Source organism: Melozone crissalis, unplaced genomic scaffold, assembly GCF_028551555.1.
Source record: "Melozone crissalis strain CALT ecotype California unplaced genomic scaffold, PUWL_Pcris_2 ptg000034l_1, whole genome shotgun sequence".
NCBI lineage: Eukaryota > Metazoa > Chordata > Aves > Passeriformes > Passerellidae > Melozone > Melozone crissalis.
Genome location: NW_026535812.1, coordinates 6,843,986 through 6,860,783, shown reverse-complemented (window position 1 = coordinate 6,860,783; position 16,798 = coordinate 6,843,986). Strand labels below are relative to the sequence as shown.

The window sequence follows — 16,798 nt, the reverse complement described above, 5'->3', positions numbered from 1 at the left end:
AGTTATTGATATCAAAAGCTTTTGAGGCAGTGGATAGAAAAATCTGTGCCACTCCTAGAGGAGAGGTTTTTCAGATAACATGGGACATGTTTAATCCATTGCTGTCACTGGTTTCCTACTCCTCCTCAAATTGCTTGAAGACTAAGCTTAGTGTACCCAGACTTCTTGAAGTTTATGGAATGGAAACTTGAAGTCCTTGACTTTTTCTGATAGATACATATTTGCAGTAAGGAAAAAGCAGGAGTGGAGCCTAGGCCCTCTTCCTTATGTTCTCTGGTAAGGAAGGGCCTTTTCCTGCTTTGCCCTTTGTTCTTATGTGTAGGGTTTTACATACCCAAAGGATGGTGTCACACTCAGAGTACCTGGAGTTACAATTTTTTATGTGCTGCTCTTTTGTACATTCATCCAGGAGACTGCTGGGAGGATACCTGGAAAATGGGGAATATGCACTTAGGGACCATCTTGGAGATAGTTTAAATTGTCCAGGCTCCTACAAGAACCTCAGGAATAAAAGCAAAAGCAATTTGCAGCATCCTTGTCAACCCTCTTCTAAGAACCCCCCTTTGCCACACTTCTTCCTGGACTCATTGGCTGCAGCACAGCTGCACGCTCAGAGGGACAACAATGTTACCTCCACAGCTCCTGTTCCCTCCCCAGATCACAATGTCACCTCCACAGCTCCTGTTCCCTCCCCAGATCACAATGTCACCTCCACAGCTCCTGTTCCCTCCCCAGTTCTGGTGTCTGTGCTAATGAAGCCACACGCAACAGCTGACAGCCATGGGAGATTGGTGACTCACCAAAGCTGACACACACACAGACTAAGTCAAGGTTACACACAGCATCTGAAATTTAGCACTTTTTAATTTCTAAGCACAAAGATAAGGGGATTTTTGCATGTGATTTCTCAAATTCTTTGTGTTTCCTTACAGAAAAAAAGCTCTATACATGTGTTCAGATAGTCAGAAGGTAAAAGGGGACTTTGGGATGGGCTAATAGCTAAGAGGAAGTGGGTTGTTGTCCTAGAAAACAGAAAGAAATAATTATGTAGAAAAGGAGAATTCCTCTCATCTTGCCTACTTTTAAATGAGGAGAGAGAAAGGTAAAGGCTTTGCCTTGTGCCAGCTCAGCTAATTTTTCATTGTGTTTTCACATGTCATTGTCAGTAAATGCTTTGGTCTTTAATATACTCTAAAGTGATTTCATGAGAAGCAGAAGTAATAAAGAGGGATTTCAGATGTATCTGTGTTCAACTTTCCTGAATTATACAAAAGCAGCTGAATGTGCTCATGAAGTGCAGGATATATGGAGCTGTGTGAGAGACAATATTTTGGAATTTTGCATGCTGTGTGACTCCGAAGAGTTTGGGACACACACTGCTGGGCAGGACGTGGTTGTGCTGCAGGTGAAGCTGTTCTTGAAGAAGCAGCAGCAGCATTCCCTGTGTGTGTCCCTGTCTGTCTCCAGCTCAGTGAGAGGCTGAGATTAACAGAGACTGGGGTCATGGTTCACACTATTCCCCAATGACCTCATTGGCTTCCATTCAATGACCTGCTTTTGTAAAATTCATTGGGAGACTGGGTATCCATGAACCAGGTTTGGTTAAACAAAAATATTACAATTAATTAGGCAGCACAGTTACAGACAGAAGTGCACCCAAGTCTCATTTCCGTCTTTCAGGTTAACAAAAAAAGCATAGAAATGTTGCAGGTAGAAGGTGGCTTTCACTTATAGAGGGAAATTAAGTGTTTTAGATATAAGTTGTTTCCATGATGTTTCTGTGTCTCCAGTCTCACTCTTTGAAGGATACCAGTTTTTCTCATATTGACAGATAAAGTTCTTCACCCTTCTGCAGCAGCTCTGTAGTGCTTACAAAGCCTCTGTTTTACTGTTGTTTAATGTCTTGGATCCCAGTCAGCCCTGGCCTTGTGGCTCTCTGGATGGTGCTGTCGAACACTGAAAAGTAAGGATTGGCTCTGGGAAACCTGGAGCTCAGCAGTCCCTTTGGTGTGCCATTGCTAATAAGGTTTGGCGCTATACAGATCCCAAATGCAGACACCCCTGTAGTCCTGATCCTTCCCTTCCACGTGCTGGAGCAGCAAACAGTTACAGGAAAATGCAGAGGCTCTGAACTGAGGGTATTTCTTCAGACCTGTGTGTGGGAAGCTCTCATGCAAGTAACAACAGCTTCCTTGAGGAAAATGAAGAAAGGGCAGTTTTCTCAAGGGATAGGAGGCAGCTGAGCAAGGAGCAGAGTGTGATGGTCCATCAGCAGCTGTAAGGGACTCACATATGGCTTGCTGAGCTCTGTCAGATCTTTGGCAACTCCCAGGTTTGGCACAAAAGGTCTAGCCTCTTGTTTCTCTCTTCCCCCCCCCCCCCCCCCCCTAGTTTTCCTATTAGATACCATATTTCGTGGACTCTAGAGCCTGTCACATCAATTGAAAAAAATTAAAAATTTCAAAATCTCTAGATAATTACTTCTCTTTCTGTATTTTTTAGGACTTGTCTTTCATCTTCCCTACTTTACTACTTCTGAGAAATACAGGTAGAAATAAGAGTAACAGATGGCTGAGGAAAGGATTAAAGCTCCATCAGGGAAAGCAGAAAGACTGAGGGACAGAGGATAGAACATGGCTGTCTAATCCTCCTGTGATCATCTTTTGCCTCCTGACTTTCTGGGAAGTGGAGGTACCATGTTTTATGGCGTTTTGTTTTATGAGCTGGAGAGATGTTGACACTGAGTAACAAGAGGTTTGTTTCTCTGATAAAGAAGATACCTTTTAGCAAAAACATGTGAAGGCATGTTGCAATGCTGACAGTCTGTGTGTGGGTTACTGCTGAGCTCTGGGAACCTGCAGATGGAACAGGCACATAGAAAGTAGAAGGAAGGGTGGACACTGAAGTAAATGTCCTTGGTTTCTGTGAAAGTGAGCTTGAAGTTCTTTGAAGCATGAAATGTGGGTAGGTGTGATGTGGTTAAGGGAGTCAGCCTGGATTTCCAGGAGGCCTTCAGGGGAGGAGAAACTGGGCAGCAGCCTTGCTCAGCTTTAAGAAGGCTGAAGGAGGACCTTGCTGCTTCTTTCAATTATTGAAGGACTATAGAAAAGGGGACTGCAGACTCTTCACGCAGTTTTGTGACAGTAACAGACAGAAGTTGAAATGTGGGGAATTCTAATTTGACAGAATGGAAAACATTTCTGCCATGAGCTGGCCAGGCACCAGAGGCAGAAGGGCTCCCTTTGTTGGGTGAACCCAGTGTGGGTTCACTGACAGACTCACCTGGTCTTGCTGGATCTCTGCTTTGGGAAAGGTTTGGACTAGTGACAGTCAGGAATCCTGCTACCTGAAATTATTCTACTATTCTAGACTTCTAAGAAGGTAAGAAGCTGTGATTTTGTACTTCTGTGGACAGCATTTGGTAAAAATCATAGGAAATAGAACAGGGATAAATAATACTGTGTTGAAATAGTAAATAGATACTTACTGCTTTTCAAATTGGTGATTAACCTTTTAGCTATCCAGCAGAAGGCATAATAAAGAATCTATAGTATATGAAGCCTATTCCAGTATGGTGGAAGAGAAATCCATTATTTTTCCTTTGAGAAGTACTCAGTCTTTTAAAAACTGCTCTGGGGTTTATTGTAGAAAGTACAGAAGTGGTAGAAATCAATTGCTCTCTCTTGAAATGAGTTTATCAGACAGATTGGATGTTTTCAAGGCCATTGTTATTACATTATCTCACACCTGAGCTTGTGTTATAGCAAGAGACACCTGGTGCCAAGCCTCAGCTCACTCAGCAGGTACTTGTGGCCAGTGGAAAACTCCCCAAGAGCCCAGGGCTGGGGCTGTGTCCCAGGGACAGGGCACAGGTAGGATGCCTGTTGTTAGCAATGGCAGTACTGTTTTGTCTCCATTGGTAGCTACAGAAATGCTTACACAGCAGGAATGTGCTCATGTTTGGCTTATCAGGCTCTTGCCCTGTCCCACTGAGAAGTGTCTTTGCCCTGTCAGATCAGGTGTTTCCCTCCCTCTGTGAGGAGGGAAGGACTTGTGCTCACACTGGTCTCCTCATTTCAGAGGGAACCTTTGGTGGGGGCCTGTTCACAGAGGAGGGGAGCGGGGGAGAGCAGATGTGAAAACAGCCTGTGATAAAGGCACTCAGAAAGAGGAGACAGACCTAAAGGGACTTAGTGCAAATATTTACATTGTTGTATCTTACACTTGACTTGGAGCTCAGCCTCCACACTACCTGTGTTTATATTGCTGGATTTGAGTCACATCTGACAGCAGGCAGCCAAAGGCTGCTTCCACACATGCACTGATAAGTTGTAGTTACTCACATTCTGCTCTTGGAGCCTGCTGTCATTGGGAATAATCTGAAAATACAACCTCTGTGCTTGGCAGTGCTCTGAAAGGCAAAGCTAAGAATTAGAAATAAAGGGCAAATTTATTTCTACATATATTAGACACAAAAAATCTCTCTCAAACTTACATTGCACCTGCACTTTGAACATTGAATGCAGTTATGACTATCCCACTTCCTAAAGGATATATAAATTTAGAGAGAAAAACAAAAGAATGTGGAAAAGAATGGCAAATAGAAGAATACTTTTTTATGCATTGCAAAAAGATCCTGGTTTATCAAATAAAATGATCAAGCTGAAGTTTTAGAAATAGAATGAGGTACCTTCTGAAGGAGTGGGGGCTAAACTGCAGGTTGCATTAATGCAGAGTTCTGTGGAGATGGAAATTACAAATTAATTAAGAGATGATGGATCCACTATCAGCTGTTAAATCCAATAATCACAGTGTGCCTTAACACTCTAGAGCTCAGGAAAACTCTGAACTACTGCCAAATGTGAGATCTGTGTGATGCTGACTTGTGCTTGCATTCTGCCTAACACCCTGTGCTGATTGCTGAGTACAGGAATCCCAAGGTTAATTTGTTTCATCACATCCACCAGGAAGGTTCTTAACAAACATCTGCTTAGAGCACGTGTGCAGGAAGCACAGCAAGAGTGGTGCTCACAGAAATGAACCTTGGAGCCAGCCCTGGGGGAACAGGTGGGAACTTTCAGCAGAGCATTTCCTGGATGTGTGCTTTTACCTCTCTCCTCAATGTGAGTGTCCTCTGTGGGCACAGACTCCTGCAGCCAGGCTCACCTGGGGCAGTGCAGGGCAGGACGTGGCTGTGGGGCCACTGCAGAGCTGAGGCTTCCAAAAGCAAAAGCTGTCAGACATTGCCAGGAGCAAACTGCTGCCTTTGGGGCAGCAAAGGCTCCTCAGCTCCTCACTCATGTTCATGTCACTGACTGCTTTTCAAAGTTACCTTACAAAGAGGTTGGTGCTGTATGAGAATTGCTACTTTCAGTCATCAAAGCATGAAAAGATCTCTCTTATGAAATAATTCAGTGAAAATACTAGATTGCAAGTTTAGTGTCTTTGGTTAGTAATTATGTGGCTTCATGTAAATCATCTCTGTGAGGATGCAAAGCAGCTTACACTTGGCAAGTGCAAATGCTATAGAGCCATTTCAAACCAGCCTTATCAGCCTTAAACCCAGAGCTTTAAGGGAGTTTCCTTTATCAAAATTGTAAAACTTTGAAGTGTACTGTTTCTGATGCACTAAATTATGTAGGCCTACTTTTTTTCTACTAGTAGTCTGGGGGCTCAGCATGCTTTCTTGCTGAAGAGCATCTTACCAGTTTCTGCCTATGATATCCTTTGGCAGTGTTGGCTGGCAGCTGTCAGTCTAGCTTTTCTAAATAATTGTGTCACCAGCAAACTATTTGCTCCATTTTTATCCTTTCTTTCAAAGCATTTATATCTGCTATGGAACGTATTTTATCAACATCTTCACATGGAAAGATATGTTGGTGGGTTCATTCTGTTCTGAAAACTGACCTTTTATGCTGTGTCTGTTTTCCTGTTTTAATCTGAAAACTTTTCTTGCATATGATTATTGCACATGAGCTCCTCTAAGAAAATGAGAGATCATTGTAGGATTTTGAAAATGTCTGTGTTACATAAATGTATGACTTTTTGCTGATTATTGATGCCTTATGGAGCTCCAGGGGAGTTGTGAAGCATTACTTGACAGTAATAACATCAGCCCTTGAACAGACACACCAGATTTGTAGTACAACACCTCCCAGTCTGACACAGCAGTCGCATTTAATGGTGTGTAGTTCTTTGGATCACTCCTGAATTCTTTATTTTTTTCCTTTTTTTATTCTTTTGACATTCAGCATAGTTTAAGCAAGTAACAAATTCTCACACATAATTGCAGTTTCAGAATTTCATAGAATCTGTTTTCTTTAAAGTAGGGATGAAGTTCCTATCTTTTTATACTATAAGAATATCTACTTTTTTCTTTTCAGCAAGTGGAATCCACTGACTGGATTGTCAGTGGCATACATTGTTCTCTTCTTTGGAAAAATCTCTGATTATCTTCAATATATTTCTTCCCATACTTGTAATGAGGAAATAAGTGCCATCACTGTTATCTTCTGGACCAAATAACATTTTGGATTTTAAAAGAGATTAGCAGTTCAAATCATATTAAATGCTAGTTATGTATATAAAGTTATCAACTTGTTAATCTCATTCAGAACTTTGAACTTCTAAGTGTAATACAGAATTGCACTTAAAGTGGAACAATTGTCATTGAATTTGAGTATCAGAAATAGCAAGGATTTGATATTAAATTCCACTGTATTTTATAGTGACCCCTATGTTAGTAAAAAAAAAATTGATAAATCCTCCCAGATTTACTGAGAACCTTTAATGATGCTCCCTATAGATGTTGACTGCATTAACATTACTGATTGTTTTAAGCACAGACTCATGGAATTGTTTAGATTGGAAAAGCCCTCTGACACTGCTAAGTTCAGCCCTTCAGCACTTTCCATGGCTGTACTGTGTATAAGGTCTTCACATTGCAAAGAGAGTTCCCAGAATACATTCAGACATAATTTTGGGTTTGCTGTAGGCGGATAGACTTTGGTGAACCATTAGAATTCTTTTTAACAGTTATCTGTGATTCTCTGTTTGATAAGGTTTTAATTGCACAAGACTGTACTTACTTTTCCACTGAGATTCTTGCCGATTCATTCAGTTAGAGTTCACTGGCAAAGCTGCTCTAAGGATGAACTGGCTGTGTGCCTTATAGGAAGCCTCTGTCTTTTGAATATTGCTTCACTGGCAGCAGAAGTTGGGCAGTGTAGAGTCCATGCAGCAGGAAGAATCGGGGAATAAATCAGTGAAAGGATCTTCTATTCCTACATGTGTGGAAATTCAACCAAATATTTATACTGATGTCTTTTTCAAGTCTTGACCTCTAGTCTTAGCAAAGAGTTTCAGCTTTTAGGGACAGAAATCAATAGAAAGTCAGGAGCTCTGGTGGGATTTAGGAGTCTCAGCATCTATTTGGATATGCTTCAACTGCCCCACTACTGCTTCTATTTAAATGAATGATTAACGTCTATTGATTCCAATGAGGTAAGAGCTACTTCAGTGTTCTTACGTGATCGTGAGTGAGCCACAGAAAATGAACTTTTCTACTTGCCTGAGTAGTTTTTGGGTAGATTTAGACAGCTCTCTTCTGGAAATAGTCAGTGGAAGTGCTACAGCAGAGTACCCTGACCCAGGCTGAGCACTGAGAAATCGTGTGCTCCTGATGGTTTGACTTCAGTCTTCATCATCTGTCACATGGAATTTGTCAGTACCACTTCTCAGATGATTGAAAACTGCACTTAAGGACATAATAGAAGTGGATTATTTCTTATGATCTAAATTATAAGTGGGACAAAAGGTATAGGAGTTGCACATTGAATGATATCAAGGGAGATAAATACTGCCCATCCAGCAGTTCTGTAATCACCATCCATCCTCACAAATGTTTTATTAAACTTGCCCTCTCCTGGCAATTTCAATTAGGTTCTGGTGCTGTGGTCTCCACTATTGAGTTTGAGCTGATGCAAAAGAGCACATTGTGTTTTTCTTGTACTTTCCTGGGCAAATTTCCTTGTGTCTTCTTCTCAATGCTTCTATAAATCTTTCTCCTTTTTCAAACACAGTTCATGTGTTTGAGAAATCAGTCTAATCAGCTACCATGAATTTAAGGTACTACAATTAATCCTCCTTTGGCAGGAGATTGTAGGCTTATTTAATATCCATTCACATCAGTCTTGAGCTGCAATTTTCCCACTGCTTTTCTTGCAGCTTAGTCAGTGTGGGCAGGTGATCTAAAGGAGAAGGGCTGAAATTGTCTGTGTAGCTTCGGTGAATAAAGGTCCTCATGATGAAAACTGACCATATAGTAGAGGTAATATCCTTCAGAGTATATAATTAATTGCCATCAGCAGTGACTGGAGTAACATTTCAGGAGTGACTGTAAATGGGTTCCTAGAGCTGATATTTCTCTCATCTGACTTTTCTTTTTCCTGTAGAAATCCCAGAGCTGACATATGTAGGAGGCATTGGAGTGGGGCACTTGGTGTGATGGTGTTCCCTGATTGCCAGCAGTGGCCAGTGCCAGGACCTCCTGTTAGCAGCAGGAAAGGCAGTCCTGGGACCACCCACATCCCAGGGGTAACCCTGTTTAACTCCTGCTAGTGAAGGCTGGTTGGTGCTCAGACTCAAGAGCTTTTGCATCCTATAAAGCTCTTGGAGATCTTTATTGTCGCTTTGCTTTTACAGGACTTACTAATAAAACTGGGGTTTTTTCTCACTCTAAATACATGTTTTCAAGCCACTGAGTCCACTTGTTATATCTCCCAGAAATATTATATCTAGTTTTGTACACAATTTAGGGTTTTTTAAGGTATATTCATCCTGTTTTGTATAGGCCCCTTTAGTCTTTCTCTTCTCTCATTGAAATTAAGTTTTGTGCTCTGTATGGGTTTTTTGTTTTCACTCTTAAAAGCCATGTTGGATGATTATTGACAAATTATGTTTTATCTGAAAGTTAAACTGGAATTTGGTCATTAAGGAAATATAGTTATATGTCAGTGAGAAGACTTTTTAGAACACAATGTATGTGAATAGGTTTTAACTGAGAACTTAGTCCTGAAGTGAAATAGGCTTCTCAATTTTTAATGGATTAACACAATTTCAATTCTCTGCACTAAATACAGAGTGAGAGCTTCATGGCAGAGGTAAAACTCAGCTTAGAAAAGGATGTGAAGCGATTTGAGTAAGGTAAAGGTTTCTGGGATGCATGCCACTCCTCAGTTGTACTTTACAGACAATCTGTTACATATTAAGGATTCACCTGAAAATGGGAAAATTTTGCTTTTCACTAATCATAAAAACTATGGGTTTGAATAACGTTGACCACTGCAATGTTGAAATGTTGTGGTGTCACTATGAAATCTGAGCAAAACCTTGTAGCATACTTACAGTGTTAAATGAGTTTGCCAGAAAAACAGATGGGATCAGACAAAAGTCAGACCAGAGCCATTGCCTACTGCCAGCCAAGCAGAAACACTCCTTGTGCTTTCCATGATTTCTGTAAAATGGGTCCTGAGAAGTGGGGAAAGAATGGGACAGGACAGTGGGTAAGTGCTGTTCTCCACTCGGGTACTTGCTGATGCTCCCTTGGCAGCCCTTGGAGCTCTTGCCTACCCTGGCTGTGACTGCAGAGAAACTGAGGCTATGGGAGGTTATTAGAAGAAGCCATCAATAGATAAGAATATCATTAGGATCAGGGCTATAAACCAGTAAAATAGCAAAGGTCAGTAGGTTCCTCTTTGACTGAGGGGTATGCTGCCAGTGGGAAGAGCAGCAGATACCAGCATGCCGTGAGAGAAAGGAGCATTTCTGCAGCAGAGAGGTTTTGCAATAGTACCTGTTCACTGCACTGAGGCATACTGGGAAACTAATTCATTTAGCCAAAAAAAAACTTTTAGGATTGAGGGAAAGGTTAAAATATATCTGCATGTACAGATGATTTTCAAGCTGAGAAAATACATTTTCAACTGTCACATGGTGGTATTCTCTTGGGTTCCTGGTTTTATGTTGATATATTGCATTAGTAATTGTTTGTTAATGATATGGAAATTACCATGCACAAATTCAAATTGCCATTGTCAGAACTGAGGTTGGCAGTATTACCCAGTATGAAATAGATAACAAATGTTATTTCAGGAAGAAGCAAAGGCAATTCAAGAAATCAGTATTTCATTTGCTTTGTAAAACTACTCGTACTAACATAGAGAGACTTGGTGTGCTCTAACGGTGCTTGTATATTTTGAAATGCATATATTTCTAATGCTCTTTTTTAAAGGAATAAAATACCAGAATGAAAACATTTGCATAATATTTGGCATGTTTAAATTATCTTTATTTATCCTTTGTAGAGTGACTAATACTGTTAGCTGTTAAGTTGCTTCTATTATGGTCTGAATTTTTGAAGCCATGCAGTGTCTCATTAATCCAGTTGAATTTTTTGCAAAATGTGAGCTTTTTGCATTAATGTAACGTTAATGATGTTGGGATGGATTGTGTAGCTCTGCAGTTTGCTTAATTTTAATGAATTTCCTCCATTAATGAAAGAAGATTGTGAAGTGATGAAGAGAAGATCATGCAGTAGCACCAGAAAAACCTTTATGTTGCCCTGGATTGTATGGTTAGATATTTAGATAGTGTCTAGTTGAGGAGGCAATAATATGTCAGAATACTTTATTTGTACAGTGATTGAATTTTGATCAAGACACAAGAATTTTCATTTATAGCTATTGTGTTGTTCTATTTTGAATTTTGGTAACTTTGTTTTATTTACAATGAAAAATTATTCCTATCAACTCCAATGTTCAGGTAACAAGGAAGAGTGGAAGATCTTCATTAAAGAATAACAGCGATACAGTTGCTGCTTCTGGTGCTGAGCTGGCTCATGTCTTGGCTGAGCTCTTTGGAGCCTTTGGTGTGGAAAGCATGCCTCAGTCAATAAACCATGCTGGTCCTGGGCTGAGCAGTGTGAAAACTCCCAGTGGGTGCATAGAGAACATGGATATCTGTCATCCAGGGGACTCAGCATGGAAAGTGCAGAACCTCCAGGAGTGGCTGTGAAAATGAAAGATGGTGCTCATTTGATTTTGCAGACAAAATTGAAAACCTTGGGCAGCTGCAGACATGACACTAGTCCTCCATGGTTATCACTGCTTTACCACTTCTGCTTGGCTGCAAAGAGTGGAAGGGTGGAAAACGATACTAATTCCTCATTTGGAAACACATTACAGGACAGATGAGTCCTCTTTCCGTACTTCTTCAAGAGACAGCCTTTTTCAAAACATTCCTGTCATTGTTGCACTCTGCATACTCTTATGTGTATCACTGAGCTGTTTGTTTAGCAGCAGAAAACATTGATGTTTTGATGTAGCAAAACCATGTTGTGTTCATTTCTTTTGTTCTTTCATTACTTTACAGGTACGGTAAGAATTGAAATGTTCAGGAACATGCAAAATGCAGAAATCATAAGGAAAATGACAGAAGAATTTGATGAGGTAGAGTATACAAATAGTTGTTTGAAGCATTATGAAATATGTTACCATATACTTCTGGTTTAAATTAAAAATGCAGTGGGCCAGTGGATAAATAATGTCTCAGTGTGGGAAACTTTTGCTGACAAGCAAAGCAGCAACTTCAGCTGTTGGATGCAGAGAAGCAGGGCAGAGAGAGGTTCATCAGAGCAGGCAGGAAGAGGAACTGGAGAACCCTCATCCCACTGAGAGTGGTGGTGGCATTCTGGGTGCTGAACTTCAGCTCTTGGGAGTGCCTCTTACAACAAAGAGCTCCAGATTCCTGACACCTCAGATTCTTGAGGCAGGATTACAGCATTCTGCTCTGTTTTCTCTGTGCAAATTAATGTTTTGTGCATTTTAAATGGCAGTTTAAACAAAATAGAAACTTGACATGAAAATTACCATTTTGGAACAGCGATACAGAAAGAAATACTCTTTCAAAAGATCTGAGCATTTTGTTTGAAATAAGTAAATTACAATTCAGACTGGGTATCTTCTGTCAAAATAAAAGTGTTCCTAATGGTGAATGCTTTTTAGCTTTGAGATTTTTGAACTGTGTTTTCTTTCATTTTTGGTGTATAAACCACTGAATATTCTGAGCGTTCATTTTGTTTAGTGAGGAAAACTAAAGCTGGAGCAGGTACTTCTGTAGGACAGCAGTGCCTCTGACCAGTTCTAAATGAAATGCCAAGGCTGTCATTCAGAAAGTTAGGCATCCACTTAGTATTAACCTTAAGTGGATGGAGAATGACATAAACAGTCGATCACGCAAACCTTTTTTCAGGTTTTGACTTTAAGTACTTGGAAATATTCCTGCCTCATCCTTTGCTCCCACTTCCTAACCAAGGATACAAGGAAGAGAATTGAGTCTCGATACTTCTTTTGGACTATACAGAGCCAATACTGCAAGTAGAAAACAATTACAATGGTGTCTTTGCAAAAGTGGTTTCATGCCAATAAGCCTCCCTGTGTATTGAAGAATAATGTGTTGTTTTTATTTGTTATTTTCCCTTGGCTTGAAGGAACAGGATGATGTTTATTTTAGAACCACAGACCACAATGGGTACACCAACATTAAAATAAATTAAACGGGGACACTTTTAACACTTGATCTTTTCCTTCTGTTGTTCTGCAGGACAGTGGTGATTATCCCCTGACCATGCCCGGGCCTCAGTGGAAGAAGTTCCGCTCCAACTTCTGCGAGTTCATCGGGGTGCTGATCCGGCAGTGCCAGTACAGCATCATCTACGACGAGTACATGATGGACACGGTGATCTCGCTGCTCACCGGCCTCTCCGACTCGCAGGTCCGCGCCTTCCGGCACACCAGCACGCTGGCTGGTGAGTGAGCTGAGCTGCCCTTGCAGGAGTAATTGTCATTTGGAACCCTGACCAACGTTAGAACTCTGGGAAGCTTTATCGAATCCATGTACCACATGTGCTACAACTAGAATTAAAATATTCCTTTTTATTTGGAAAGTGCTGAGGCACGTAGAGATTCCTGTCATCCCAGTGAATCCTGACAATCAGGAGTGGCATGCTTATGTCTTGTGTTTTGTTATTAATTGTTCATTTGTTGTACAGAATGTTGGAGTAATTATGTATTTTAGAGTATAAATTTATTCTAAAGACGTATCAGGACAGTTATATTATCAAAGAGTTTCCATTCACCAGAAAAGCTAATCTGTGCCTTAACTCTGGAGAAGCATAAGGTTTGGGATTACTGGGCCATGGTTGTAGGGCTCCCTGTCTTCTGCCTGCAGCCACACCACCTTACAGTGCAACTGCTTCACCTAAGGAAAGCCCTGGCTGTATCATTAGATAGAAATGGGCTTTCCTTGTGTATTTCATCACACCTATATGAGATGTCTCCTCTAAGAGGGATGAATTGCTCTCCACAAGGAACTATTTTTCTCAATTACAAAGCACTACCGGAGTGGCTGGCTTGGGTGTAGGTGTCTACAGCTGGTCATGTCAGGTGATAAGAAATCCGTCTTATTGCAAGCTTCATAGATCATACCAGATATTTGAAGCTCTTACAGCAGACATTTGTCATAATCTGAATGTTTCTATGGCCAGTATTTATTACTATTTAGTCTTTCCACAGTCAGCCTCATACACATTTTTTCAGTTTCAAGTGCACCAATACCCAGTGTTAAACAAATACAATCAGAATTTGTTTAAAATTTCATCTCTCATTATGAATCAAAGAAAGAGGCAGATTTCCAATGATATTGAAAAAACAACTCCAGATTTGAGTGGATTTTGATTTTAAAACTGAAGCCCAAACCCTTCAACTCACAATGACTGAACTCTTTTGGAAACACCTTGTGTTCCCTTGTGTTCTTCACCACACTTAGCAATGGGATGGTAAAACTGTGAATTATGCAGGCTTAAGCTTCCAGGTTTGGAGTTTCCTCTTCAAATTCAGTGTTCCAAGGTGAGCACTGTTTGAGCCTAGATAACCTGCTGGACATCCATGCCTGTTATTTAAACTATTCCCTTCCATCTGATGCTGTCTGCAGTACTGGGTGGTTTTGGTTTGCTGTTTCCTCAGGCTGAGGTTGATTGGTTCATAGGGAAGGGTTTATGGAGTGAGGTTTGCACTCTGGTCCCTGGGAGTGATTGGTCTGTTCCTGCATGGGGTGGATTTTTGGAAAGTATGAGGAGCTTGATTAAAGGAAACAGAAGCACTTAGAACAGTTATTTCCCAAGACCTGTGCTCTGTAGAATAAAGTTTCCACTGTTTGGAATGGATTCTGTAGCTAGAAGCTTGCAGCAAGAATAAGCTGATGCTAAAGCTGAGGTTCATCATGACTGACTGCAGTTATTTCAGCCACTTCTTGCATTAATGACACATTTATCTAACATTGCATCACAGATGGGAGCTGCCAAGAATCTCAGCATTTACCAATGACAGTACATGCCATTTATTTATTTATTTGCTTGTTGTAACCAGATTGAGGCTTTACTTTGATTCCACACATTTTCTTCAAGCTGTTTTCAACATTTAATTGTGTTGCAGTCCCAAGGAACAGAGGTCAACATGATGCCATGGAGCTCAGTCTTGATAAAATTTTTGAAAAGCTACTTGTAGACTGGCATTTCTTCTTGAAGGAGTATTTGTAGGTCCTTGTTTTCAGTTTTCCTCCATGCTGGTTAGTTGGAATGAGAGATGATTCACTGTAGGAAGAAGTACCTGTAGGTTACCAGTTTTAACCTGTGGCAGTGCAAATCAATCCAAGTTGCCTCACTTCTCCGTTTGTGTGGTTGCTTTTCTACCTGGAAGCAATGCTGCATATTCAGAGGAGCATGCAGAGAGGATGTGATAATTTGTTGCATTATTTTGCTGTTCTTTCAACATTGTAAAATGTGTTGTACTATGCAACCACACAGAACTTGGGGAAGACCCTTATTAATGTTTTTTTTGTAAAAAGAAATTTTAGTACCAAAAAGCAGACACAAACAGCGTGTGTGAAAATAAAAATTGCATTTTGATATGGCTGTACAGCTAACTTTAGAGCTGTGTCAGACCTGCATTCAGAGAAGCTGTGCTGTGGTCCCTTGTGAACTGAGCCAACCTCAGCAGCCATTGGTTAAGGTCACCCTTAGTATGGAGCCATCTCTGCTGGCCCTCTCCTGTGCAGAAATGGCTGTAACTCCCCAGCAGCTGCCTTCATGGTGCCCTGATGCTGCAGGCTCACATGCTGGCTCCCTGGTGCCCTCAGAGTTTGTCTGGAGCAGACAGCAGGGAGCACTGCCTGCAGCTGAGTGTGGGGCACAGACTCTGCTTTCTGACCATGGGCCACTTCCACCTGGGTGGAAGTGCCTATCCAGGGCCAGGGTTGAGAGGCTTTTTGCTGTGAGTATGGATCTGCTGAGGAAATATTTTCTGAGCTCTGACTACAGGTAAAGAGTCATAATCTGTCTTGTGCCTTTGCAGCTATGAAGCTTATGACTGCTCTTGTGAATGTTGCCTTAAACCTGAGCATTCATCAGGACAATACACAGAGGCAGTATGAAGCTGAGAGAAACAAAATGATTGGCAAAAGAGCTAATGAAAGATTGGAGCTGCTGCTTCAGAAAAGAAAAGAGGCAAGTGAAAAGACAATTTTTTTTTTCCTGGTTCACGTGCATTCCCTCCAACAGAAAGCCCAGGGTGGTTTGTGACTCGAGTACCACAGTGAGAAAGAGCTTAGTTCTGCAGTGGTGTTTGTGTGATCTCAAGCAGACTACTTAAATCCTGTACTGCCACTTTCAGTTGAGTTTGTGGTGCTGTTCTGCATGCAAAGGAGAATTCTCTTCTCCAGCTTCTATGAATGACCAGGCAAGAAGAGTCTCAAACTGTAAGCAGTCACTGTCCTGGTGATGCAGAAAGATTCTGACAAGAGGATCACACATTCCCTCCCTGCACTGCCCAGTTTTCCCCTTGATCACTGCAGTTATTCCACAGTGTCTCATTGCTACTTCTTTTTTAGCTGCTTTCAGGAAACACTGTGGAGTTGAGGCTATAGCACCTGTTCTCAGGGAGAAGGAGCTAGGGAGACATTAAAGTCGCCTTTAGTAAGTACCAGCCTGGCATTAGGTGAGAAAAACCATTAGAAGGTTGCTATAATCATTCCTCAATAAAGTATTATATCACAGGAAACTTCAGTTTTAGAGATGTACTTAAATTTAAAGTTGACAAATAGAAAATTAATACACATACATCCAAACAAAGATAATGTGTAAAGATGCCAAGTAAAACTCATAAGAAAAATTGAAAATCAAAGTTTGTATTAGATATAAATTTATGATTTTTAATATAATAGTTTTGAATTTTCTCTACCACTGTTTTACTCTGTGGCAATTAAGACTGTCTCGGTACTTTGCTTGTGTGCACCTTGAATTCCTTTAGGTGTAACTTGGATGTGAATTGCTTGACTTTGTGGTTTTTGTCTGGGGATAATTACAATTACATATTTTTATTTTACCCCTATGACTTGTACAACTTTATTTGGTTTGCATAATTCTTGAAAAGCATGCATTAAAGTATAATGCAAGAACAATCTCTCCTGCCTAAACTGTGAGAGAAACAAATTAAATATTAAATTGCATGTGAGTTCTAAAGCATTTTGAAATGCAAAATAGCTGGAACAGAGTTTGTATTCCACATTTGTTGATTGTTGCTTTGAATTTGCAGAGAACAAGGGCACTAATTGCACTGATTACTTTGGGCTGGTGGCTCTGTGGCTGGGAACTCCTCTGTGCCCGTTCCCCCAGCTGCTCTGTCAG

General features: G+C 40.8%; 1 protein-coding gene across 3 annotated transcripts in view; it reads left to right on the top strand.

Annotated features, from left to right (window-relative positions):
* Positions 1-16,798, top strand: part of STAG1 (stromal antigen 1) — a 151,049-nt gene that overhangs the window by 75,941 nt on the left and 58,310 nt on the right. For all 3 annotated transcript variants that reach the window (XM_054282401.1, XM_054282400.1, XM_054282399.1), the window contains 3 exons: positions 11,431-11,507; positions 12,661-12,865; positions 15,468-15,619. In XM_054282401.1, the coding sequence (XP_054138376.1) occupies positions 11,431-11,507; positions 12,661-12,865; positions 15,468-15,619 (434 nt within the window). The remainder of the gene's footprint in view (positions 1-11,430; positions 11,508-12,660; positions 12,866-15,467; positions 15,620-16,798) is intronic.